Source organism: Girardinichthys multiradiatus, chromosome 11 (assembly GCF_021462225.1).
Source record: "Girardinichthys multiradiatus isolate DD_20200921_A chromosome 11, DD_fGirMul_XY1, whole genome shotgun sequence".
Lineage (NCBI taxonomy): Eukaryota > Metazoa > Chordata > Actinopteri > Cyprinodontiformes > Goodeidae > Girardinichthys > Girardinichthys multiradiatus.
The window spans coordinates 2374424-2400050 of NC_061804.1; the positions used below are offsets into that span (position 1 = coordinate 2374424).

The 25627-nt window shown below is 40.5% G+C and overlaps 1 protein-coding gene across 4 annotated transcripts in view; it reads right to left on the minus strand.

Moving 5' to 3' along the window:
• The window catches only part of larp1 (La ribonucleoprotein 1, translational regulator), a 59546-nt gene that overhangs the window by 22590 nt on the left and 11329 nt on the right, over window positions 1-25627 (minus strand). For 2 of the 4 annotated variants that reach the window (XM_047379376.1, XM_047379375.1), the window contains exons 2-4: window positions 12299-12363; window positions 11118-11183; window positions 3864-3935 (exon numbers count right to left, since the gene is read on the minus strand). In XM_047379376.1, coding sequence (XP_047235332.1) covers window positions 3864-3935; window positions 11118-11183; window positions 12299-12363 — 203 coding nt within the window. Of the gene's footprint in view, window positions 1-3863; window positions 3936-6803; window positions 6820-11117; window positions 11184-12298; window positions 12364-25627 lie in introns of those variants that run through there. The other 2 variants (XM_047379377.1, XM_047379378.1) reach the window with 2 other exon arrangements.

The window sequence follows — 25627 nt, forward strand, 5'->3', positions numbered from 1 at the left end:
GAAAGGTGTTAGCTCATTATTTAAGTACCAGGCTCTTTATGCATGGAATATATTTGTTGACACTTTTCTTTATTGTAGCATTAAAAGTTGTAGAAGGTAAAGATGCAGAGTTGTTTATGGAGAGTTTATTTAGAAAATCGACCAGAAGCAACTTGTTGCCGAGATGAAAATAATGGACATGATCCAGGGTCTATGTTAGCTATGAGCCCTAATCATATCGTCATGGCAACATCCTGAAATATGAGCAAATATCGCATGTTTTCCTAATATTGTACGGACCTGGTTAAAACCGAGCTCAGCTGTCCAAAAATGAGCCTTCTTTCCCCGACCCTGAGTCAATGCAAAGCTCAACAATGTGACGCCCAACATATCGCCTTTATCGGTTATTTGTAACAAAAAGACAAAACGTTGTGGAGACACAAACGGCTAAAAGGATGAAACATGTAATTCAGTTTATTTAAAGTACCGGATCTGTAAATATTCTGCTACAATAGGAAGGTACATGTAGATAAAACCAGGCAGAAAATTAATGCTCCTTCATTCAGTCGTCCACCGACTCTTTTGGTCTTTTCCACAAACTGTGGCGCAGATCCAAATCCACTTCCTGAAACCATAAGAACGTTCCCACAAGCTTGTACTCTTATCTACCACGCTTAGTGTGAGGTTTTTAGTTACGTGTAGAATAATTGATGGGTTTTTTTTTTCTTTTTTTTTACACACTTTAAACATATTAGAATTAAAATGCTCCAGAATAAAGCCTGGTTACTCATATCTAGAGCTTCACAATGTAACGTAACTGTTATAGCACTTTCAATGTGTGCAACTTCTCAATCACAATGGAAATATTTGCCATGCATTCATGCCAACAGCGAGTCCACCCTGCTGGGTGGCATTTCACTGCTGTGTACACACACACACACACACACACACACACCCTTGATGCTAAAACTTATGGAGAGTAGTGGAAAAAAAGGACATGTTGGTTAATCATGCGAGATATCGTTATCACAACATTCAGCAGAAATACTGCAAATATAAGCTTACCCTGTATCACAGAGCCTAAATATGTAGAGTTAAATGTGCTTAAAGTGTATTAAATGTTTTCCTTTTGTAAAATTTTCACAGTTTAAAGTTTAATTTAGACAACAACATAAAACTAAGTGGGAAACTGAGGTGGATTTGCATGTGGTTTAAGACTTTCAGCCCTCTTTTGTTCAGTTGTCTCAGAACATTTGACTACGGCACACCAACACTACTACTGTTCTCCTCAGCCTGAGGTAACACAGGAGGAAACAACGGGTGGAGGGTAGTTCCTGGATTGGTTTTACTGGTTTATCTTTACTCCCTGAGCTGATACACACATGTATTCAAATCCAGCAGCATTCAGTCTCAGCAACACACACATCTGTAATAACTAAGTCATGCACAGCATTTGCCACAGGTTTAAGTGCAGCTTTTCATGGAACGAGTCACAACTAATTCAATCACACCAAACTCCAAGATCATAGCCAACAAGCAGCTCAGCTTATAACAGTTAAAGTTCTTACTCATTATGCAGCCTGTAACATCAGTAAAACTAGCTAGCTCTTACATTTAACTTTCAAAATAACCACGAAGACACTGAAATGAACGTTAGTGAACTTTTCATCTCTTTGTGCTTATAATTCTTGCCCTTTGTCATCGTTTTTCCTTGCAGGCCTAAGATTGCCGAGCTGCAGCATAGTGATAGCTTTGGCCTTTTAATTTAATTGCTTAACCTTTAATGCTAACACATACTAAATGGAAATGAGGCTTCATATAATACCTGCTAAGCAGGAATAAAGTATTCTGGTTTTAGACTTTTTGGTTGACAGTTTCTCCCAAAACCTGTAATTTACAACATTATTCGCACCCAAAATGTTTTACATAAATAAATAATTTAATCGGTGTTAAAGATATGGTTTATATTTGTGGGTGAATTATGTAAATTGCGGGACTAATATCTGTTTGGCCTTATGCATATATAAGGAAATGCATGAAAATGACTAGTCTGTCTTTTCAATGACAGTTTGTACAGATAAACGTAGTCCCTCTCGCACTATTTACTGGTTTAAAGACCAAATATATTTTTCAGCAAGAGATATTATGACATAAATTAATCACATTCTGCTTTGTGATTGGTTTTCCAAGCAGATACACACTTTTCTGACACAAAACAAACCTCTGAAGCCAAGCTTCTCTAAAACAGGTAGTCAATACCATATATGGATGATGACCTACTCCTGGAGCTGCAGAACTCAACTGCTTATCGTTTCCAAAAGAAATCAACTTGGGTTTTTGTTTTTTTTACCAAATAGGCCTTTCTGAAGCGATTTTGTCAAATCTATGTATGGCTGCTATGGTTGTTGTTTGTAAGCATAAAGTTTCCTCTGTGTTCTTTGTGAGTATAAAACATCTACTCATGTCCAGTTTGTGCTAAATAATAGCTTCTCTGTCCATACAACCCTCCAGCATGTTAGCCATTATACTCAGTTTCAGGTGCAACTATTGTTTTCTCAATGCCCGAACCAACTGAAGGAGTATATCTCTTTATTTTGACTGTGTAGGATTGGCTTCAGCTAACATTTTAAGGCCAAATGTCGTAATATGAAAAGAACTAACTGTAGACAAACTTAAAGAGTTTATAGGATATGAGAGACTGTGTCCTTATAATAATTTGACAGTTACATTACTGTAGTACAGTTAACCCATCATTAGTACAAGCCCAAACTAATTAGCTATGTGTAGAAAAGTGAGACTTTTAGCTGCTTCCATTTACTGTCAGAACATTTAGTTTTCTGAACACTTTTTAGGTCACAAGTCATCTACCACCCAGGTGAATTACAGGCAGACTGGGCTTACCATAGAGGGTTTTTATATAGGGTGCTGCTGCTCTTAAATAAAAAAATCTCCTCATTGGTAAAACTGACCTATGAACCTTTGCCTTACAAACTCTTACAAAACTGAAGACTTTGCTGTTTTTGCTTTCATCACGGGTGGCCATTTTACCACTCAGCTGCCTTGCACTTGATTTGTAACAGGCTTTTTAAAATATTAGATGTGGCAAAGAATATATCCATCATAGACTAAAAACCCTAAAAAACTGAAAAAGAAAGTGTTCCAATAATGACAGAATGACATTTGCATCCATTAATGACATTTAAGCAACAATGTGTGAACTTTAAAAGCTGACAAGTCAGTCATGGTACCATGGAGGTTGACAGCTAAGTTTGTGTCTTTGCAAATCTGTATTTTAAGGTTTCCAAATGAAAATCCTTTAAACAAAATGACCCAATCGCATTGTAATGCATCATCTAAAAGAAATTAAACACTATATCTTTTTATCCACTTTATTTCTAACATGTGGGCAAAACAGGGCCAGATGTGGGTCTCTAAACATCTCAAGATGGGTGTCATCATCTAAAACAAAAGCTTTTCAAGTCAGTTTTCTGATGTGAAAGAAAAAATAAATAAAACATCTTGAACATGCAAGACAAACACCTTTGGACTTAAACATGCCTTGGACATCACCTGCCGGGTTATTAGGTTCAGCATACTGTCAACAAAAGAGTTCACTGAAGTGATTTTTTTCCATTTAGTTCAACATGTGCTTTAACTGTTCTGCAGAGAAAGAAAGTGTTGCACAATGAGCTTCTAGCTCCATGTGCAAAAGCAGTTGGGTTAATTTTTCATTGCGAAAAAGGAAGCCAATTCTACGTTTGAGATGAAAAATCAGATAAAAACCCGACTTATTTTTTGCTTGGTGGGTTTATTTATTTTTGGTCTCATGATTAGACACAGAGACAGATTAGTCAACAGGCTGGCAGGTCACAGGTTGAACTTACAGTGATTCTCCACGAGTCTCTGACCTGCCTGAGAGGCGGCGGGCAGGACACAGTCTGTCCCACTACCTCCATCTGAACACAAGGAGGGAAGAGCAGTTTAGACAGGATCATGGTGAGCACACACACACACACTTACTGTACGCAGGAAATTTCATAACACGTTCAACTGCAAGCTACCAGCAACCTTCCTCTAGCCACTGCTGCTGTTATAATCGGCTCACTCTTCACTACAAGGCAGAGTAAGTTTACACAATTGGCTCTTCTGTCTTACACAGCTCTGCTCCTGTAGCATGATGGCGTTACGATCCCTCCTGTTGACATCAAACGCAATGAAAATGCCACGTCAGTGTTGCACAAGCTGCTGAAAATGAGAAGCATCTGCCCAACATAACGGCTTAAGATCCCTCAGGGTATTAAGAAAAACTCCAAACCATCTGAGAAGCAGCATGAAAATGTCATTAAACAAAAGACTTCCTGAACTTCTGCTCAAACGGAATCAAAGTGGCTCATTTTCAGAGTTCACAGCGACAGACCGGAGTGTCAGATGTGGGATGTGTTCTTTGAATTCATGGGAAGGCAGGAAAGTGCCGCAGCAAATCGAACATCGCAATTTCCGGAGTAACTCCTGTTGCTTTGCAAGGATGAGCACAGTAAAACTTACCTAGTAACATAACTGAAGTGGCCAGAGTTCCTCTGGCAGGTCGCCCTCTTTTTATGTAAATGCTGCAAAGAGCTCATCATGCCACTAACCGTTTACTGCACAGTTTAGATGGAGGTATGTGATGTTTTCTCCGGAGAAGATGAAGAAACCGGACGGACGGACTTACTGACAGACAGATGTCAAAGATCACGACCCGCAGCACTGACGTTGATCTATGCACGTTGATTAGACGTTGATGTATGATGCAGCAAAAATACATACATACATGTTAGTCCGTCTAATAAAGCAACTTAATCCACAGTTTTTGGCGCAGTTCATAATTAAAACCGGTCTTCAACTAAAATCATAATTTGAAAACTGCATTTGCATTTACAACGGTTATTTTTAATCTGATGACAAAATTTGTTTCATGATCTGAAAACATTTATTTGTAACAAAAACAAAAAACTAGGTTCTGTGTGCTGCCAACAACAAAACTCCATGAATCAATTATTCGACATGTGCTTTTATTGGTACAACAAGAAGGAACATTTTGCACATCATGTTTTAAGTCAATGTGCAAAAGTATTCAGGAAAATAAGTGATTAAATAAAGGAATAGTAATTAACTGTCTCAGCTTGAAAGTGAAGATGACCAACGCCTTTCTTCCGGTTGACAAGAAATAGTTTTTAGGTTTTAGGATTAAACACAGAGACCAGCTGTTGCATGTGTTTCAGGGGGGACGAGGACAGCCATGCGGTGTTGGTTTGATCATGTGATAGTGGTGCAGCACAGGATTATGGGATGTTGAGCCTGGTTCTGCTGGAGGTTTCTTCCTGTTAAAAGGGAGTTTTTCCTCTCCACTGTCGCTACATGCATGCTCAGTATGAGGGATTGCTGCAAAGTCAACGCCAGTGACTGTCCACTGTCTCTACATGCTCATCCAGGAGGAGTGAATGCTGCAAGTCACTGACTGGATGCAATCTGCTGGGTTTCCTTAGATAGAAAAACTTTTTATCCAATTTGAATAAATAACTGAATCTGACTGAACTGTTCAATGATTAGGATTAATTGGAATGTATGAACCTGACTGTTGTGAAGAACCTTGAGACGACGTGTTGTGAATTGGCGCTATAGAAATAAAACTGAATTGAATTGAACTGAAGCAGAGAAGCAATGTCAGCTGTGCGATCGTTTTTTTTCACGGTGTCAAAAGGGTAGGGAAATTGATAATATCAGTATATATTGGTTATCGACCATGAAGGCAATATTAATCAATTAATCGATATCGGCCCAAATTTTCCTGCTGGTGCATCGCTCTCTGACACATCCCGTTATCCTCAGACAGCCAACTGGTTTGGATGGTAAGGAACGATCCAGGAATCAAGGCTGAAGCCCATTCTAAACTGGAACATCTCTGCCACTGATCAAAATGAAGCTAGCTTTATATCAAAACCGTCACCTTCATGCTGAAATATGCTCCACTGACGAGCCACATGCCTTCAGGAGAAACGCTTTATGATCGCAGGAGACAAATACTGAGCTATTCCACAACAAAGTCAAGAAGTATGTTTGCAGGAGTCAACACGAAGCTTTCTAACCTAACAATACTGCACAAGCTGTCAAGCATGGTGGGGGCAGGACCATGGTGGGGGCCCGTTTCGCTGCCTGTGGTACAGGTGTACTGCACAAAGCAGATGGAGTAAAAAACACAGAGGACTTAACTTCAAATCAGCAGAGACACCACTGGGTTTTAAATCAGGACCATGATCCCAAGCACACATTAAAATCCATTTTGGAGCAATAAAGCCTCTGCAATAAACAAGACCTATTTAAAGAAATCTAGCAATTTAAAAGTGTCTTACCAATTTTTCCAGGTAGAGTGGTCACATACCCAACCAGAATTATTCCAGAAGCTTGTTGATGGCCTCAAAAAGCATTTCCTTTCTCTCTGACTTGCTAAGTTAAATTTCTATGCAGAACACATAAGCCTTTCTTTAACCAAGAAAAAAAAAAAGCCTCAATATCCTGCATGTCCTGAATTAAAAGTAAAAAAAAAAAAACGTTCGTAATGAAATTTGTTCGGCTACTTAGTACAACTACACGAACTGAAAGAGTATTTGTTAAGAATAAGTCACCAAATTGTATTTTATAATGCTTTAGCTTGTACAATGTTACAATGCTGATTTAAATGGTAAAATTGTACACTGAAGGACCTCTTCTTGGGTTAAAATCTCAGGATAAACTGCAGCAACGATCACAGACGGACAGTAAAAGCTGAACTAAACATAAAAAGCCACCTTTATCAGACGTCAGTGTCCATTTCTCAGCATGTCTGATCACTGGGACTCAGGCATTGATTTGTGGCTGTAGATGTTGATGGACGCCTCACCCCACCGGCACTAAGAATAGCAGCAGAACAGATCCAGTCGGGGGTTCTCTTCGGTGGAGAGCCCTAAAAGGACATCCTCTCCCAGCCCTTGGCCACCATCTCCAGACTCCAACCATTCCCACTTTTGATTTCTGCCACCGGACCTGCAGGTTATTCCTGGGACCGATGACATGATCCACATTTTCCCACACAGGGACACGAGCTCCCAGTCATGCTGGCTCAGAGCAGGCTGCTTAAAATAGAGACGGTTAACCAGGGTTGCACCCCTGGTGGAGCATTGTTCACAGAACTTCACCTCTGAGAGGCAACGGCTGCAGCTAGGAGCATCCCAAGACCCACTACAAACCGTTTGCAGAGGATGAGGTTGGTATTCAAATTGTTAGGATCAGAAGAACAGGTTACATTAATCTGACTTTTTAGGAAAACAACCATTCCCAGTTTCTCTATTTTACGGTTAGTTTAATGTGAACTAGAAGCTGCAGCAAACAAATATTATTACGAGGATAATTCACTTTATTGGGATTTTTTGTGACAGACCAACACAAAGTAATGGATAATTGTGACATGGAAGGAAGGTGATGCATTGCTCGCTTTGTTTTTTTTTACAAATTAATCTAAAAGGTGTGGTGTGAATATATGTTGTTTGCTTTGTAGAGTCACTTGCAAGGTGTTTGGGGTGCTTCTCTACTAGCTTTAAGTGTCTACAGACTGAATTTTACCCATTTTCCGTCGCAAAATAGCTCAGGCTCAGTCAAATTGGATTCTGGTTTGGACTTTGACTGGGCCATTCTAACACACAAAGCTTTGATCTAAACCGACGGTGTAAAACTCCTGTCTTCGAGGGCCAGTGTCCTGCAGGTTCTAGATGCATCTCTGGTCCAACACACCTGAATCAAATGGGTGAGCTGCCTCCTCAGAGGGCAATTACCTCCAACAAAGTCCTGCTAACGACCTAATCATCTGATTAATTAGTGTTGAAGCAGAGATGCTTCTAAACATAACCGGACTCCGGCTTGAAACCTATCTTTCTAACCATTCAACTGTTGCTCTGGTTATGTTTGCCGTCATCCTGCTGGAAGGCGAACCAAAATCTCACTCCTGCATTTAGCTCCCATCAACTCGGAGCAGCCTCCCTGTCCCTGCTGTCATTATTTCAATAATCGATTCATCATGATTAATCCGATTAATGGTTTCAGCCCTAGACTTGAGTCTCATGTGACCAGAGCAGTCGTGTCCCCTACATGCATCCAGGGCTTCGCATGGCTTTCTTCTCTTCTACTTTAAAAGGACACATCCATGGAATGCTTTAATGATGGTTATCCTTTCACAAGTTTCTCCCGCCTGCGATGTGGACCTCTCCATGTTAAGCCTTCATGGCTGCTTCATTGATTACAGCACTCTTTGCCTGGTCTGGTCAGTTCAGTTCAGTTGGACGCCCATGTCTTGGTAGGTTTGTAGCTCTGTCATACTCATCATTTTAACAGAAAAGGTTATAATTCCTGAAAACTTTTTTCCTACGTTTAAAATGATAGTTTTATAGTTGTCACATTTCCCACAGATCTGTATCATCATCATCTCCACAGAGCCAGGATGGCCTGGATTACACAACAAGGGGAACAAAAAGAAAGAGAAACATGCAGCTCAGGCGACAGAGAGTTGGGCCAGAGGAGGCAGATGGTTCTGTCTGGGCGTGCAGTTAAGCTGCTGTATAATTACAGCAACAAACACAAAAATACAGATTGTAAAATCCTGCGCTCACTCACTACAGTTAACTTGAGCAGGCCAAGCTTGGCTGCTTGATCTGACTGGTGAATCATCTGAAATGTGATATTAGCTGAGAACATATTTGGTTCAAAACGGATCAGAATTCTCAATTTCTGCTGGACAATATTATAGGGTCAAAAATCCTAGTTTTATTCTTAAAGAGAAGTCAAATATGAAGCTCTCTGGTATACACCTGTTGTCCAGAGGACATGGAGGCTGATCCAGGGCTCGCTATACTAAGCTGCTGCCGAACTACTTTAATGCATATAAATGTGTTAGGATTTTATGTATTTTTAAAAAGTCCAGTGAGCATTTACCAAGTTATTTGCACCATCGCATCTCCATATAAATATATAGAACACTCGTACTCGTACTCGTCGTCTTCCGCTTTATCCGGGACCGGGTCGTGGGGGCAGCAGACTCAGCAGAGACGCCCAGATGTCCCTCTCTCCAGACACCTCCTCCAGCTCCTCCAGGGGGAGCCCAAGGCGTTCCCAGGCCAGCCGAGAGACATAGTCCCTCCAGCGTGTCCTGGGGAGTCCCCTGGGCCTCCTCCCGGTGGGACGTGCCTGGAACACCTCCCGAGGAAGGCGTCCAGGAGGCATCCGGTATAGATGCCCGAGCCACCTCAACTGGCTCCTCTCGATGTGGAGGAGCAGCAGCTCTACTCCGAGCCCCTCCCGGATGACCGAGCTCCTCACCCTATCTCTAAGGGAGAGCCCGGCCACCCTACGGAAGAAGCTCATTTCAGCCGCTTGTATCCGGGATCTCGTTCTTTCGGTCATGACCCAAAGTTCATGGCCATAGGTGAGGGTAGGAACGTAGACCGACCAGTAAATCGAGAGCTTCGTTTTTCGGCTCAGCTCTCTCTTCACCACAACGGATAGAACACATTTCCACTTATTCTTATTTATAAGCAGCCCAAACAAGAAGCTATTGTATAGGATTTAAATTCAAATTACTTTTATTCCCCAATCTTCAAGGAATATCAGTGAATTCCTGTTTGGTTCAGAAGCACTTCCATCGTCTGTTGCATTGATGCAAATTCAAAACACATGGTTTTGGTGGCTGAGGCGCTCAGTTGTAGAGCAGAAGCACCGTATGCGCAGGCCAGTGTCCTTGGCGCAGCAGTCACGAGTTCACTTCCTTCCCCCATGCCATTTACTGCATATCTTCCCATTTTTTGTGTACTTTCTGCGGCTCAACAGTGCCTGTAAGACTCCATGGCTTCCCGCTCTCTCCTGTACTTATCCAGAGTGCCTCATCTTGCCCCCTGCAGCCTTCTCTGGCTCTTCTTTCACTCTCGAGTCAGCAGCTATGGACCAAGCAGCAGGTCCTCCGTTGTTGTTGCGAGCAGCAGTCAAGGCTGCTGTTGTGTCACATATAAATCACATCATGTTACTTTTCGGACTGACGGGCCACCTTGCTGTTGACGAACCTGCCCACGTTGAACTGACCTGAGACGAACCGGGCTGAGTAGGTACCAACAGAAAAAGGGTATTTTAAATTCTTGCGTCTTTTGTGTATTTGTGACCAAAAAATAAGATTCTGACACTAGCTCAACAGTTAGTGCACTGGCTTTGAAGAATAGTTTACAAACTGAAGGGAAACTGCAGTAGATGAAGTTTCACCTAAGGTTGCCATCAGGGGGCGGCGTAGCAGGAGGAAGACAGCCAAGCTGTACACACGGCAGCGCAATGGCTTCCTGCTAAAACATTGAGCACCGAGAAGGAACTATAGCCAGAATACTGAAAGGTTTTGTTGCGGAGATAGGCTGGGAGCTATTTAGAGGATAGTAATGCTTCTGTTTCTGAAAAATAGAGCTGACTGAGCAGCTAACAGAGCAACCATCTCCTGGCTACCCAGATTCATACGTGTTGTAATTAGTAAAAACTGGGTATTATATAGGATAAGTGCTTCGCTGGTGTTTAGAAGATCAACTCATTTCTTGTAGTTACCGCATGCTAATGTAAACATGTTGTCTATGAGAGCAGGGATGGTATTTACAACATGCTCCTTAACTCTGTCCTTTGACTACAAATCTAACATGAATGTGCTGAGAATGATTTTTGTCCTTTCTTTGTATAGGACTAAATGAAGTGACTGTCAACAAATTTACTGTACACCGTAGCTGTTAGCCAGCAAGTTAGGGGCACAGCACTGCTTTCTCCTGCTAGTGCAACTCGTCCCTTTGTCCAATCATACCTAATGTGATCCAATGATAACAGGATGGATTACGGGGCGCTGAGGGACGTAGCGTAGCGGGCGCCCTCATACCGAGGCTTTAGTCCTTGATGCAGTCAACCTTGGTTTGATTAATGACCTTGAGACCTTTGCTGCATGTCTCTCCCCTCTCTCTCTACCCACTTCCCGTCTGCTAACTGTCAATAACGGCCACTAGTACCAAAAAATCCACCCTGCGATTCCTCCCTCGACAGAAACAAGCGATAACACCTACCTGCATGTCTTTAGTTGCAATCTCTCCTGGAGTCGGCCAGCTGTTGGTGTCGCCGAAATCTCCAACCTGAGAAAGAAGAACAAGTGTGCAATTACTAGGGATGTCCCAGTCATTTTTCTTCTACATTTCTAATTTTCAGTTTGGAAGCTTTTAAAATATTTTCTAGTGGTGTGGTTTTTCCTCAAATATACAAAGAAAGAAACAAAACACACCTAGGTAATGAAGAAGGGATTCACACTGAAGGATTTTAAAGGTAGTTAGAAATCTGACCTCAAAAGAACAGCCTACTCCTATTTCTGTGCATCTGAGCCGATGACATCACAAGAGGCACAAGAATGGAGATGATCGGCCGGCATTACTAAACATGACGGCCGACCAGCTGCTTTTGAACAATTCTCCAAAACATTGGAGTTGTGTTTGGCTTGCACGGTGTTCAGCTTTACTTTGACCCTGATACGGACCCCAACGACCCCTAAGCCAGGCTGAATGCTGCCGCGGATAATAAAGCTGAGGCAAGCAGGTGTTGACAGTGATCATTTTCAGAGCTTCAGCTGGTGCTAGATGTCAATAAAATGCCACAGTTGAAAGCTGGATTCTACTGCTCACATCATTCTCTTTGATTGTTATGATGTAAAACAGTATTTTCTTTTAACATCGTTGCACTTTTGTTGTATGAGATGCTGCATAATTGTTTCCAACTTGTAAAGTGTTGGTTCTCAATAGACCTGACCTATTAGTTAATAAAAATAACTGGAACAAATCTGCTTGGCACTCGTAAAATGAGCATCTTCCTGCTTGTACCAACGTGATCTTGTTTTACTTTTTCCAGACGTTTCCTGAAACTGAATTCCAGACTATGTAAAAACCCTGAAAGTAGCATTAAGCGTGATCTGCAGTGTCGGGTTAATAAATCCAGATCGCCTGAAGAAAGTGAGTGTGTTGAAGCAGCTTTAAAAGTACAGTTCTCAGGGTATAACAACAGGGTTACCATGCTCATTCGGTCAGACACACTTTCAGGGGGCCTTTCAGTTTTCAATGTGAAAAAGTCCAAAGAACAACTAAGCCTGAAGATATCACACTTTAAATTATTTTTCAACCCCCTGGGGAAAAGGACAGGGCCCTTCTGAACTCTAATGTACCTTTAATGCTGAGTATTACATGTGGAAACTAGAGAATATTACCTTCCCTCCACGTCTAGCTTTGGGTGGAATCCCGGCTCTGACCACTTTGGCAGGACCGCTCGGCTCTGTGGGAGAACAAGAAACAAAGATGGTTGACATTACAACTGGACCAGTGGGATTTCGGCTGTTAAAAAAAAATTACGTTTCCTCTGGCTAATAAGAGCTAATAGGTGGTACTTTCTCATTTCTGAAGGACCTGGAAAGTTCAAAGCACTTTTTTAAAAGCAAATAGAGAGCAGATATAAATTAATCACCAATTACAAGTACGTTTGTTGAAAAACGTCCCAGTTTTCCTTTACTAGAACTTTAGAGCAAACTTAGATGTATAAATACAGCCGTTAACGAGGGATACTTTCCTGTGTGTGGCTTTTTTGGCTTTACTGCAATCAGACATGGTGATACCAGGAGTGAAAGCTGCTCGCCGGGAGCAGTTAACGCCAAGGACTAAATCCCCATAAGCTCCTTAAGGACGATCATGTCGAGGGACAACGGTGGAGACAAAGCAGGAGATGACAGTGAAATCATCTAGCAAATCTAATATACCACATCCAGTACTGAAAACACCAACAGGGTCAATTTATTTCACAAAATATAACATTGCAGCCATTTTAAAAGAGAAGGACATCTAAACATAAATGAAGCAAATTACTCTGATTTGCATTAGCAGCATGTATCTGCCATTGTTAGCAGAATCGTTGTTAATAAGTTGAAGGAAAAAGTGTTGGGTTATTTCCCACATGAAATTTATGTAATTCGTTTTTCTGTTGTGTCATTTTTTCCTCTCCTTTAATTTAATTTTTTTAAGATCCATGAAATTAATCTGTGCAAAGAAACCAAATAACTCTTCAAAAAGTACATGGAAGCAAATTTCAACTTAAAAACAAAACATTTCTGTGCAAATCTGTTTTCCCTCTAAAACCGGTCATCTGGCTTACATCATTTACCTATTTCTAAGGTATGTTGGTAGTTTTTGTTTTATTTTATTTTAACCTAATGCTGTCAGCGGCCAGACCACCAGGTCTCTGCTATTCACTAAAACTTTAATAGTAATTAATCCGTCATGTTTCTGCTTTATTTCTTCTTTCTGTAGTTTCTCACAGCATCCTGCAGGAAGTTTACATTATTAGCGCTCAGCCGGGCCATGCCGCTGATTTAAAGCGACAGAAAAACTTGGCAACTGATAACAAGAGGCCTGGACTGGTCTTCTCGCCCCAGGATTGTGGGAAGATCGTGCATTAGAGCCGCTAACTAAAAAACTAGTTAGTAATAGTTAATAAATCCAGCTAGATTCAAACAAAGTTTTTATTTATTCTTACTTTAATGGTTTAAGGTCTATAAACATGTTTACAGGGGACAGCAGCACTGACTTCTATCAATCATTCAGGGTGTTTAGGTCAGGACAGCAGCAGGGTGGGTAAGAGGGCACAGCACACAACGAAAGAGGAATAAAATACAACACAAAGCAGCTGCTTGTAAAGAAGAACTGACCTCAGAAAGTTATTATCAACTGAAACCAGTTTTCACAAAATGTCAGTACCTATTTTTCTGATGCCATCTGAATTAGAAACTAAACATATCTTACATTCTTTGAATCTTCTCAAACGAATCTCGTCTGTTCTGGTCAAGGTTTAGAGCACCGACTGGAGAATTTCAAGAGCTACTCCAACTGTTCATGGCACCATTTTAGCTGCGACTACATGTTGATCTTCTGCCAGGAGGTTCTCAGAACCACTTTTCAGTGTTAACTACCTAACACCTGTGTGACAAAGGGAAGGTAACGAGCTCCGAAAGTTTAAAAAACACAAAAACAAAAACTCCCAGCAGCTCTGCCTTCTGAAAACGTTTTCTGCAGGCTCCGTACCACCGTTCAAACCATGCAACATTTGCACGAACTATGAACTTTAGACAAAACTGTTCCGTTTGAGGCATGGCATTGAGAAATAGTGTAAAGGGGAATTAACTCCAGCTTTTGGGAACTTATTGTTGCTTCATTTTGTTTGCTTAAACAGGTGACAGTCATGTATCATTAGCGATCGTTTTATTCATTTCTAAAACATTTCCTGTGTTAACAATGAATGTGGTGGAGCACCACAAGGAAAAAAACCACATAAATGTTAAAGCTAAGACCACCAAGGGCAGGAGTAACATATACCAGAATGTTACCATGTAGCGATATTATTTCAAGGTGCTTTAAAAGAACCAATGGCCTCCTGAACCCGAAATGTTTTTCAATTTAATAATCCTTCATCGACCCTATTTCCATACATAGAAAATGCTAAGCTAGATTTAGTTTCTAGTCTGCAAGCCTTTAACTTTCACATCAGTCAAATTATTTAATAGTAAAAAATGTTAATTAAAAGTAAAAAAGTCACAGTAAAGCAAATTAACAGGTTTGCTTTTAAACTTTATATTTATATTTTAAAAAAGCAAAAATTTAATTAATAACTATTATGCACTGCATTTAAATCACTCAAACATGCAGCAAGGTAAAAATACAAAAAAGAAATAAAAGAAAAAACAATATTGTAACTAATACTGTAATAAAAGGGTCCAGAGCACATGTGCCCCTATAATTTGAGTTAAAATAAACAGTAACGGGTAAAATACCTCAGCTGAGTCTGATGTGGAGTAATGAAATACATGCATTAGTCTTAATTTGAGTAATCTACAACAGAAGCCACTGGCTACTGACCAAAGATTGGTGATGCAGCCCCCATGTTTGTTCATTGGTTCTGTTTGTTTCCCAAGCCCCATCACTACTAAAGAAACTACCAACGGCTGAAGTCCAACTGTCCGAGTTGTCCCGGCCTAATTCAGCCTGACCCGTACAGCGTGCGTAGTGATGGAAATAATTGAAGCAAACCAAAGAACTGACGCAAAGCTTCATAACATTAACTCATGTAGCAAGGATGAAATGGTTATTGATTTTAATGATTGTCCTGAAGCATTAGAATAGTTTTACGGGTCAAAAATAAAATGACCATTTACACATCTTTAGTTGTCCCTTGCTATAAAGAACTATGAGTTTGACTGTTCATCGCAGACATGAGTAGGAAGTAGAGCGAAGATACAGGGGTTGGACAATGAAACTGAAACACCTGGTTTTAGACCACAATAATTTATTAGTATGGTGTAGGGCCTCCTTTTGCGGCCAATACAGCGTCAATTCATCTTGGGAATGACATATACAAGTCCTGCACAGTGGTCAGAGGGATTTTAAGCCATTCTTCTTGCAGGATAGTGGCCAGGTCACTACGTGATACTGGTGGAGGAAAACATTTCCTGACTCGCTCCTCCAAAACACCCCAAAGTGGCTCAATAATATTTAGATCTGGTGACTGTGCAGGCCATGGGAGATGTTCAACTTCACTTTCATGTTCATCAAACCAATCTTTCACCAGTCTTGCTGTGTGTATTGGTGCATTGTCATCCTGATGCACGGCACCACCTTCAGGATACAATGTTTGAACCATTGGATGCACATGGTCCTCAAGAATGGTTCGGTAGTCCTTGGCAGTGACGCGCCCATCTAGCACAAGTATTGGGCCAAGGGAATGCCATGATATGGCAGCCCAAACCATCACTGATCCACCCCCATGCTTCACTCTGGGCATGCAACAGTCTGGGTGGTACGCTTCTTTTGGGGCTTCTCCACACCGTAACTCTCCTGGATGTGGGGAAAACAGTAAAGGTGGACTCATCAGAGAACAATACATGTTTCACATTGTCCACAGCCCAAGATTTGCACTCCTTGCACCATTGAAACCGACGTTTGGTATTGGCATGAGTGACCAAAGGTTTGGCTATAGCAGCCCGGCCGTGTATATTGACCCTGTGGAGCTCCTGACGGACAGTTCTGGTGGAAACAGGAGAGTTGAGGTGCACATTTAAGTCTGCCGTGATTTGGTCAGCCGTGGTTTTATGTTTTTTGGATACAATCCGGGTTAGCATCCAAACATCCCTTTCAGACAGCTTCCTCTTGCGTCCACAGTTAATCCTGTTGGATGTGGTTCGTCCTTCTTGGTGGTATGCTGACATTACCTTGGATACCGTGACTCTTGATACATCACAAAGACTTGCTGTCTTGGTCACAGATGCGCCAGCAAGACGTGCACCAACAATTTGTCCTCTTTTGAACTCTGGTATGTCACCCATAATGTTGTGTGCATTTCAATATTTTGAGCAAAACTGTGCTCTTACCCTGCTAATTGAACCTTCACTCTCTGCTCTTATTGGTGCAATGTGCAATCAATGAAGACTGGCTACCAGGCTGGTCCAATTTAGCCATGAAACCTCCCACACTAAAATGACACGTGTTTCAGTTTCATTGTCCAACCTCTGTATTTTAACCACTAGAAGAAGCCAACTGTTGCAGCTCTGCGTTGGACTTTACAACTGCTCAAGGAAGTCCTCAATGCATGCAGGAAGAAACAACAAGAGTCCTCCAGGAGATACCAGGTGCCTAGCACCTAATACAAAATAAAGAAGTAAACATTTAGCTAGATGATTACGCTCTTTGACATGGTCTGGTCTGTCTGCTTAGGTTTATAGGACTACGGACATTGCGTTGGTGCATTTTGCGCAAGGCAGCCAAAATAAAACGACAGTTTATGCCCCCATTTTCTAGCACTAGTAAGACATGTATGCATGAAAATCTCTGAACTGGAAACAGTGTTCTTTAAAGCCAATGAAAACACTTCCTGTATCCTCTCTGCTGGTAAAAACAAAAGCTTGAATGCTGGGTGCATTGTGTGTTTAGCCTGCGGACTGTAATTTATCCCTGACTGATGATAAAGACTGAGTCACTGAGAGTGATAAAATGCTGCAAATTACTCCTGCTATTTATACGGCTACCAACAACGTTAGCATTTGAGCATAAGTTAAACTGATAATTGAGAAGAATCTGCAACAAAAAATAATACTATTACATTCTTAAATAATATTGCTTTGTTATTTGCAATACTTTTTATAGTTAGGCAAAACAGTTTGAGACATGGTGTAATTAATGTCTCAAGTATGCCACCATGTTAAGTGGTAAATTGGGCTCGATAAAATTTAGAAAAGTGTAGGGGAATTAGGATAAAATTGTGATTTAAAAACATGATATATTTTTGCCATATCCTCTACGCCTACTTAAGACTGATACTTTGTTAATATGAATGCCACTAGCTGTGCAAATCCCTGTAACTAGATATGAGGCAACCACCAGTCCTACCTTCACCAGGTAATATGCTGAAACCTGAAAGGCAAGTGGGCAACATCAGGGCAAATCCAACTATATTGTTGAGGTTTGCATAAACATACCATTAACTGGCTATAAAAACAAATGCTTGTTCCCCTCGATGCTAGGATCAAAGGTTTCCATGACGATCATGAGGTTGATTGATTTCTTAAATATTTGCTCCACAAACGCTGAACGGCATTTATCATAGAACTGGACTTACAGGCTGTTATCAGTGAATTTCATCATTTCATCGACTAGCAGCAGAAAATCCTCAGACTGTAACCTTGGATTTAAAGACAAACCTCTTTCACCTCTCTGTCTTGGACCCTTTTTAGTCTCCCAACAAAAACTAATTATCTCACGTCTTTACTTTCATTTTGTAGCTAATTTTGACCAAAGCTGCAAATAAGATGATACATTTTCACACCTACACAGTCTGTAACACACAAAACATTTGATTCTTTATAAAACAGTGACAAGTTCTGCTTGCCTGGTTTTAGGGGGGCACATGTGCAGACATACCCTGAGCATTTCAGAGGGGCGCTTCCTGCATTCCTTGCTCAATGACTTTTAATGGGATGGTCACTAGAACATGACCAGCAGCTCTGCAGACTGGATTTTGTTAGAAGCAAAGCTCTGAGGACATTACGCCAGCAACGAGGCGTATTTGAACGAAAACAAATCTTTAAGCAGACACTGAAAATTCAACAAAGCACGAATTTGCTTGTTTGCATCAAGCTCACCTTAACTGTACTTTGATCCACAAACATGCAGCTGACAAGTTAAATGAAATACTTAAACCCTCGACCCCGAAAGCATGGAAAACTAGTCAATGCTGCATGCCTTTTTGGGAGTTTAAATGCAACCTTAAATATTAAAGGGTTACTATTAACATTACAGTAAATACTAGTAAGTATGTACCAATTTATGACTGGATTGTGTTTCAGGGATCACAATTGTCCCATGATCAAGAAACCCATGCGACACAGACAGGTGACCTGTGGGAGTTTCGCAGAAGAGGACCTGCTGGAGCTTTTCTAACTTCTGTTATGTCTACTATTTTCATCACAAAAAGACAGATTTAATTTTGAAGTTAAACAATAATAATTTAACCTGAAGGTGTACAGGCAAAACAATATATAATTTAAAATCTATGATCATTACTTTTCCTTTCATTTATTTCCAGAGTGAAATTCATCTGTCAAACTTCTCTCTTTCACAGCTCAGAATGAATTATGTGGCAGAAGTCACTGGTGCAAAAAGCTTAACTTCCTAACTAAAAAACAAAGCTTGTTAAGTGGAGAGAGTTTAGTATTTTCCTCCAGCTTTCAAGCACTTAACCAAGTCTTGTTGTACACTCCCAAAAACAAAATGGCAGGGATGAGTAGGCAGCAAATTAAAGTAACAAGAAAAACCACATCACGTTCAAGCCGGGCTGCTTGTTAACGGTTTGCTCACCGGCAGTTCAACCATCTCTGTAAATGGTTAACGAGCTCCTCCAAGCAATTATCCTGCTAGGAGACGTGCAATAATCTCAAAAATAAACTTGCACTTAAACGAATACGTGATGCCAAAGCCTATGCCTGTTCTCGGGGTGTAGAAACCTCAGCTCCATGATTTTCCCAAGTATTTAACCCTACTTATCTGCTTGGTTTGCCAATTACACTGCATGTCACAGCACAGCTAACATGCAAATGTTCACCATCAGACCTGCTGCCGTGACGTGTTGAGAGGGCCAACTCTTTCAAGATGTTTCTGCAGTTTTCCCCCTCAGATCGTCTCCAGAACCTGCTCACAAGAACTGGGACGACTGATGAAACTGTGTAACTGAGTTTTTCTGCCACGTCACAGTGACAAAGCAACTCTAACTGCTTCTCTACTTTCAGACTTGAGAAGCTCTTCTTCTATTCAGCAACTTGTCTTTTTACACTATTTTCGTCTATTATGAAGACAACCAGTATTTCCACCGCTGATGGCTGAACATGCTGACTTTTCCTCACCTGTATTAACCCATATTGAGTCATACAGCCTGCACAGTATTTAAATATTTAAAGTTAGAGGCTGTTTAAAACATTGCAGCATGTCTTGCAACAGATACATTTTCTCTTGCGTTTGTAAAACTGTTTTTTTTTTACGAACCAGCTTCACTTAAGTAAAAATAAAACAAATCCTGCTTTAAATTAAACACTGGACGCTTTCCTTCCAGCATTGTTTTATTATTAATTTTTAGTACATTTGTTTTTTAACTGCAGAGCTCACAAACACCACAGATTTGCCCTTTCACCTACTTCAACAGGTCTCCAGGTCACTTCAAGATGTCCTGATCTGCCTTCAGGTCAAGAAAATCAACTCGTTATTCAATGCAGGTGGCGCCCAAGAACATGAATATTTTTACAAATGTGTGTCAAAGGTTATTTTAAAAGATCTCATTTCGTCCGTTTGAAAATTCACAAAGCTTTAAACAAACTGGCCACACAGACTGAAATTCAATCGAACTCATATGTAGTTGTTTATAAGACAACAAAATGTCAGTAATATTTAACTGTTATTCCTTATTTCCCTGAATAAAACGTATCCCAAAGACATACGTGTTAAGGTTCCCACGAAATCGGGAGTACTCGACTCCGCAGACGTCTGCGTGTAGGAGGCGAACTTAAAATGGATGTCCGTGCAAAGCATACGCGATGTCACAATAAACTGCTCAGCGGGAAAAAGTCAGATTGAACCGTTTTATATGCGACACATTACTCTGAGCAACCAGTCGCGAGGACGAGCAAAACGGGATTCCAGAGTTTAATGCTTTGAAAACGTCTCTGTCTCCGTTTTCCTGTAGACTGAAATTAACTCCATCTTGGTGTATGGGTAAGGCCAGGGCACATGCCCAGTAGGACTGCAATCAGTAGAAATTAATGCACATGCACACAGCATAGCGGATGCCCACCAGTTCAAATCCCACAGAAGAAGAAGAAGAATATGAGGATATCAACAACGGCGGACTGCTGAGTACTATTTGTTGGAGAACCATCATTACATTCAAGAGTCAGCAGTACGAAGTGCTAATTTCCCCCCCGTTTGTTAAGCAGGGAGTGTTTGAACGCACTCGCATGTTGTTGAGTTTGAAAGAACATAGCGCCTACTAGTGGTGTGGCAGTGGAATTACGCCAGAAAACGTTTCTACTAGTGTCGTGTGAATGGAGATCGCAATTAAAATGTAGTCACACCGATGTGTTGACAGAAACGGGAAAAACAATCCCGTTTTGATTGGATTAATGGTTTAAACAGGGCCCAAGACTATTTGGGTTTTTACTTTTGTAATTCAGATACGTTACCATTTATTCTGCAAGGCTGAAGAAACCCAGTGATAATCCAGCAACAAAATATAGAAGCAGGACTTAATGAGGAAAGGGGTGGATGGCCTCTTTTGGTATACAAAAAAAAAACAACAGTTTTTTGTAAAAGTTGCAGCCCTACAAAATATTCTTGTAGGCGGTTGTTTATACAGAACAGTTTTACAGTAAATGGCCATGCAGTTTTTCACTGTTTTAACAGTCCTTCCTGAGCAAATGTGGTGGCAAGATGGGATAGATTTCCTGAACCACCATTATGCTAGGTTTGACCCACACTACTAGATCTCTGAGTGACGTTAAATCCAGCTTTAGTGCTAAAACTGCACTATATCGATTCACAGTTGGCATCGCAAAATGTATCGCAATGGATTGCTTGAAGGCCATTTATGATGGGACGATGAAATGTCCAGTATAATGCATTTAAACTCTGCTAGCCAATAATATATTTGGCCAGTTGAAGGGGTTCCAAGTGATCTTGATGCCCACACCCAATGTATATCTTTACTGGCTAAGATGCTAAAGCTAAAAGGATATTGTGGGGATATTAAAATAAAGGACAAGAAAAAATGTGGTTTTAACAGCAGCAGTATTTCATGTTTTCCTAAAAATGTGCCGTCAAATGTTAAAGTCAGCCAAACTTTGCACGCCACACAGTTCTGAGGAACCACTGGGGCATCCAAAAGACCTGCAAAACGTCTAACAAAGCACCAGACTACTGAAATCAATCAGGGACACCTGGAAAACAAGCATATTATTGAACAGGAGCCACCTCAAAAGCATCAGTTGTACAATAAATGTAAATATTGGCAAGCGTACGAAACGTAGAAGACATCAAGGGCGGTTACAAAGAGGTCAATGAAGATTTTATCCTGCTTTTAACAATAAATGGTGTTCAAATCACAATAATAACCCCAATAATGCTATTGATAACTCTACATTTAGTGTCAGAAGGTGTTTCGGATCTTTATACATGTATTGTCTACAGCAATTAAAGTGGTTGGGCAGACATATTTAAAATTGAAATGAGCTGTGTTCATTAAAAACGGCACCCCTTCCTGCTACTATAACTGAGTGGTAATTACATTTTTACAGTCCAACAGCCAATGCAACAAATGGACAATCAACTGTTGTTCCAGGATCAACAGCAAGTTTGTGAAAGCAAGCCATGCAGCAACCATCAGCTGAGCCGTCCACCACGGGGAAATATGTATCACTCACAGGGCTGCTCAGTGTTCGGCGCTTATCAGATGATAGGCTAAAGGTCAGAGGGGGGCCTCTCTGGGCCAGCAGAGCAGCCAGACTGTAAGCTGGAGCTCCTGAGGCTGTCATGCAGTCAGCAGCTCAGTCTGATAACACGCGCTACTCCAGGAAATTTGCTTCAAGCTTTAAAAAAAAAACTGAACTTTAGTCAGGGCAATACCTGAAACTGTTTGCAGAGGTCGCTACACCAACTTCTCCACCTAATTAGTACTTTCAGTCATAAACGATTTAAATGTTTCAAGCTTTTCAAAGCCTGTAGAATGGCTAACAGAGCGAATAAATTAAGTTTGTGCTCATTTGGTTAATTTTAGGAATTTCTCTTAATTATATATTGAATTCATTGAGTTAATTTACAGGCTCCCAACAAAACAAAAAAAATCAACTATATGAAAAAAGAAAAATACTTAAAACCAATGGCAATCAGAAAATACTTAAAAGAAATAAAGAAATAAGCCACATTCTTCACTCGTCATTTTTTTAAATATTTGTGGAATTTTACTTTTCCTGTTTATTTCTTTGAAATGTCACAAAAACATTGTGATTTGACCTCTAACAGTGATCTTATCTGAGCATTACGTGTCCAGATGTACAGAAGCTCTGATAACTTTGTTGTTTCTCTAAAATATCTGAAGAACAGCTTCAGTGTTTATTTAAGAAACGTTCGGAGGGACTGACACAGAAAAACAAGGACAAAAACAGCAGGGCTGAAACTTGTTGCATTGTGGACTGTGGGGTGGGGGTTCTGATCCGATTCCAATACCCAAATTTAAATATCTAAAAGATGCCAATACTTTCCTATCCAGATGCCTTTTACTAAAGTATTCAGTTTTGTTTCTGATGTTTTGTAAGATGGGAGTTTATTGAACCTTCTTCTGTCAACTCTGTCTGGGTCCTAAAAAATTGTCTGAATATTTAGCACCGCCAGCAGCACCATCCCACCCTCATTCAACCAGCATTTCAGCTATGAGCGCTGATAATTAGGCCATGAACACAGTGGACAACACACCTAAGTGAAACCAAACAGCTTAATAAATATACGAAGTTACTTATCTTGGTAAAACAGAGTCAAAAACACATGATGGTGGCATTTTCCCAGCCATTTTAACAGCTTTTAAGCCATTTTTAGCATCGCTAATTGTAGCAGAACCCCCTCCAGTTATTTTATTGTAAATCCTCTTTCCATAAGTCACAGCATTCAATCAGCTGACCCAACATCAGATCCTGTAAGCTACAGTAACTTTATTTATAGAGCATTTTCATTGTCATGTGTAACACGCTACTTTACAGAGGTTAAAAACACTAGAGATGATCAGATCCAATTAAACACTTAGGAAGGAATCACCACACCACGTTTTTGTTCTGCCTCAACGTACCAACAGAAGACCCTTCCCAGAAGACCCAACTGGAGTTTAATGGGAGTGTGAAAGCCCAAAAGAAGAAAATAAAGCAACACTGTAATCCAGTTAGCCATGTTTCCTCTCAAGCTCACTGTTGTTTCGCAGTAGAGCTTCTCTTTGGGTTTCACTGCAACGTATGACCGGGAGAACGTTTTATTTTTTTTTTTTTAACAGTTAAATCTCAATTTTAACAGGATTTTCTTGCATAACATCTTAGCTCTTACGTAAAAACACCCCAAGGTGCTGCTAAATGCAGTTCTGAGCAGAGTGTAATCAGTTTGCAAAATTTCCCCAACTCGTGGGAAGAGTTGTTGGCGTTTAATAAATATTTTGGCATTTTGTCCAACTCAAAACCATTTCATTTAATTTCACAACAAAACACCGCCACTCAGGAAAGGTTCACCATAGGTACCCAAAGCATTTGCATCATGAATACTGTGTGTAAATTCATCAGTTATCAGTTTAACTTCAGCAGCATTGTTGCAACTACTGCTGGCTAGGACTGTAATATCGCCCACCTATACTTTAACGCTCCACCTTCCACCACACTGAATGGTCACAGACAGCAAACGTCTATGTTGTATTTTCTCTGTCCTGAGCGCAGCAGAGAAGCACACTGTGCACTGAGAGCAGACTACTGGTAAACCTCCACCCACATGTCCGAACTTTAAGAAAGCCGCCAAATCTGAAACATCTGTTTATAGACGCTCAGTTGGATTATTCTGTTTTATTGCAATATCTGATCCAAGAGTTATTTCAGTAAAAGCCCATGAATACAATCAAATATTATTATAAATCGACATCAATTACAAAACCTTCTGCTTAAAAAGACAAGAGAAATATCTTGAGGGAAGTCTGAATAATATAATTCTGTTTTGAATTAAATCCCACACCTTCTAAAGATGACAGAGAAATGCATTTTTATTCTTTTACCTCAAATTCTGTTGCTTTGATAATTTTATAAATAGTGTAGAAACTCCTCACTGTGGAGCGAACGCCACACCTTCAGCTTTTATTTCTTCTTTAGCTTTTTTTCCTCACGTCTGTTTTGAAGTAGGGCTGCAAAGATTATTCGACATTATCGATAATTTCAACAATAAAAAAATGTCGAAACGTCTTTTTCACCATCCATGAATCGTCTTCATATATTTTTCATTCAAAGACTGTCCAAGAGTCATCTTTTTTGGCCCTGCGGCATGGAACTTTAGGGGGTGGCGTTTTTGTGTTTCCTGTTCTCCCTGAGGGATGAGTGGATGCGGTGGGCGGAGGAAAGCACTCAGGTAAAACAACGGCGGAACAGCAACAGCGAGGAGCCGCCGCGGAAGTAACGGAAAGTTTAGAGCAAGACTGAAACATTCAAAAGCCTGGGAGCATTTCACAGAAAACAAAGCTGCCAAGTCAGTGACTTGTAGGCTGTGCAAAGTCGGACTAGCATATCAAGGCAGCACTATGGTGATGCATGAGCACCTAAAACGCAAGCATCGTGGAGCCACCGAGTCCACGCCAAGAAACACGAGGTAAGATCCAGCATGTTTTAGTAAATCGTGCATTATAATACCCGTAGTGTTTTACTTTTCTAACACATTTGTTACTTTAGTGCTTTCAAGTGGGATTTGCAGTTATGTTACGATGTTTGTTTAGCAGCCATTGAATTATTTAAGAATTTATTCATATTGCCAAACTATGGCTATTCGTTAATTTTAGGTTCTTTCTTTTTATAGCAAATGTCAAAGAAGGGTCGACGAATTTGTCCTCAAGAAAGGACAATACAGGCCCCAACTGGCTGGAGTAATGACAGAGAACCCCGAATACGTTCATAAAGGGAACGAGGGAGCTGCACTTGAATCTGTTTATAAGGCACTTGCACCATTTGTTTAAAGGAAAGGTTGTTAATATTATGCTTTGTGTATAATAAAACACACAAATTAAGTTAATAACTGTGTTTTCTGTATCTAAATATACCCTAAACACTTTGATTAAAGGTCAAATTGGACTTAAAAGGTTACTTGTAATGTGCACAGCAGCTTGATACAAGGAAATAAAATAATCGTTTGATTAGTCGACTAATCAAAAACATAATCGCCGACTAATCGATTATTAA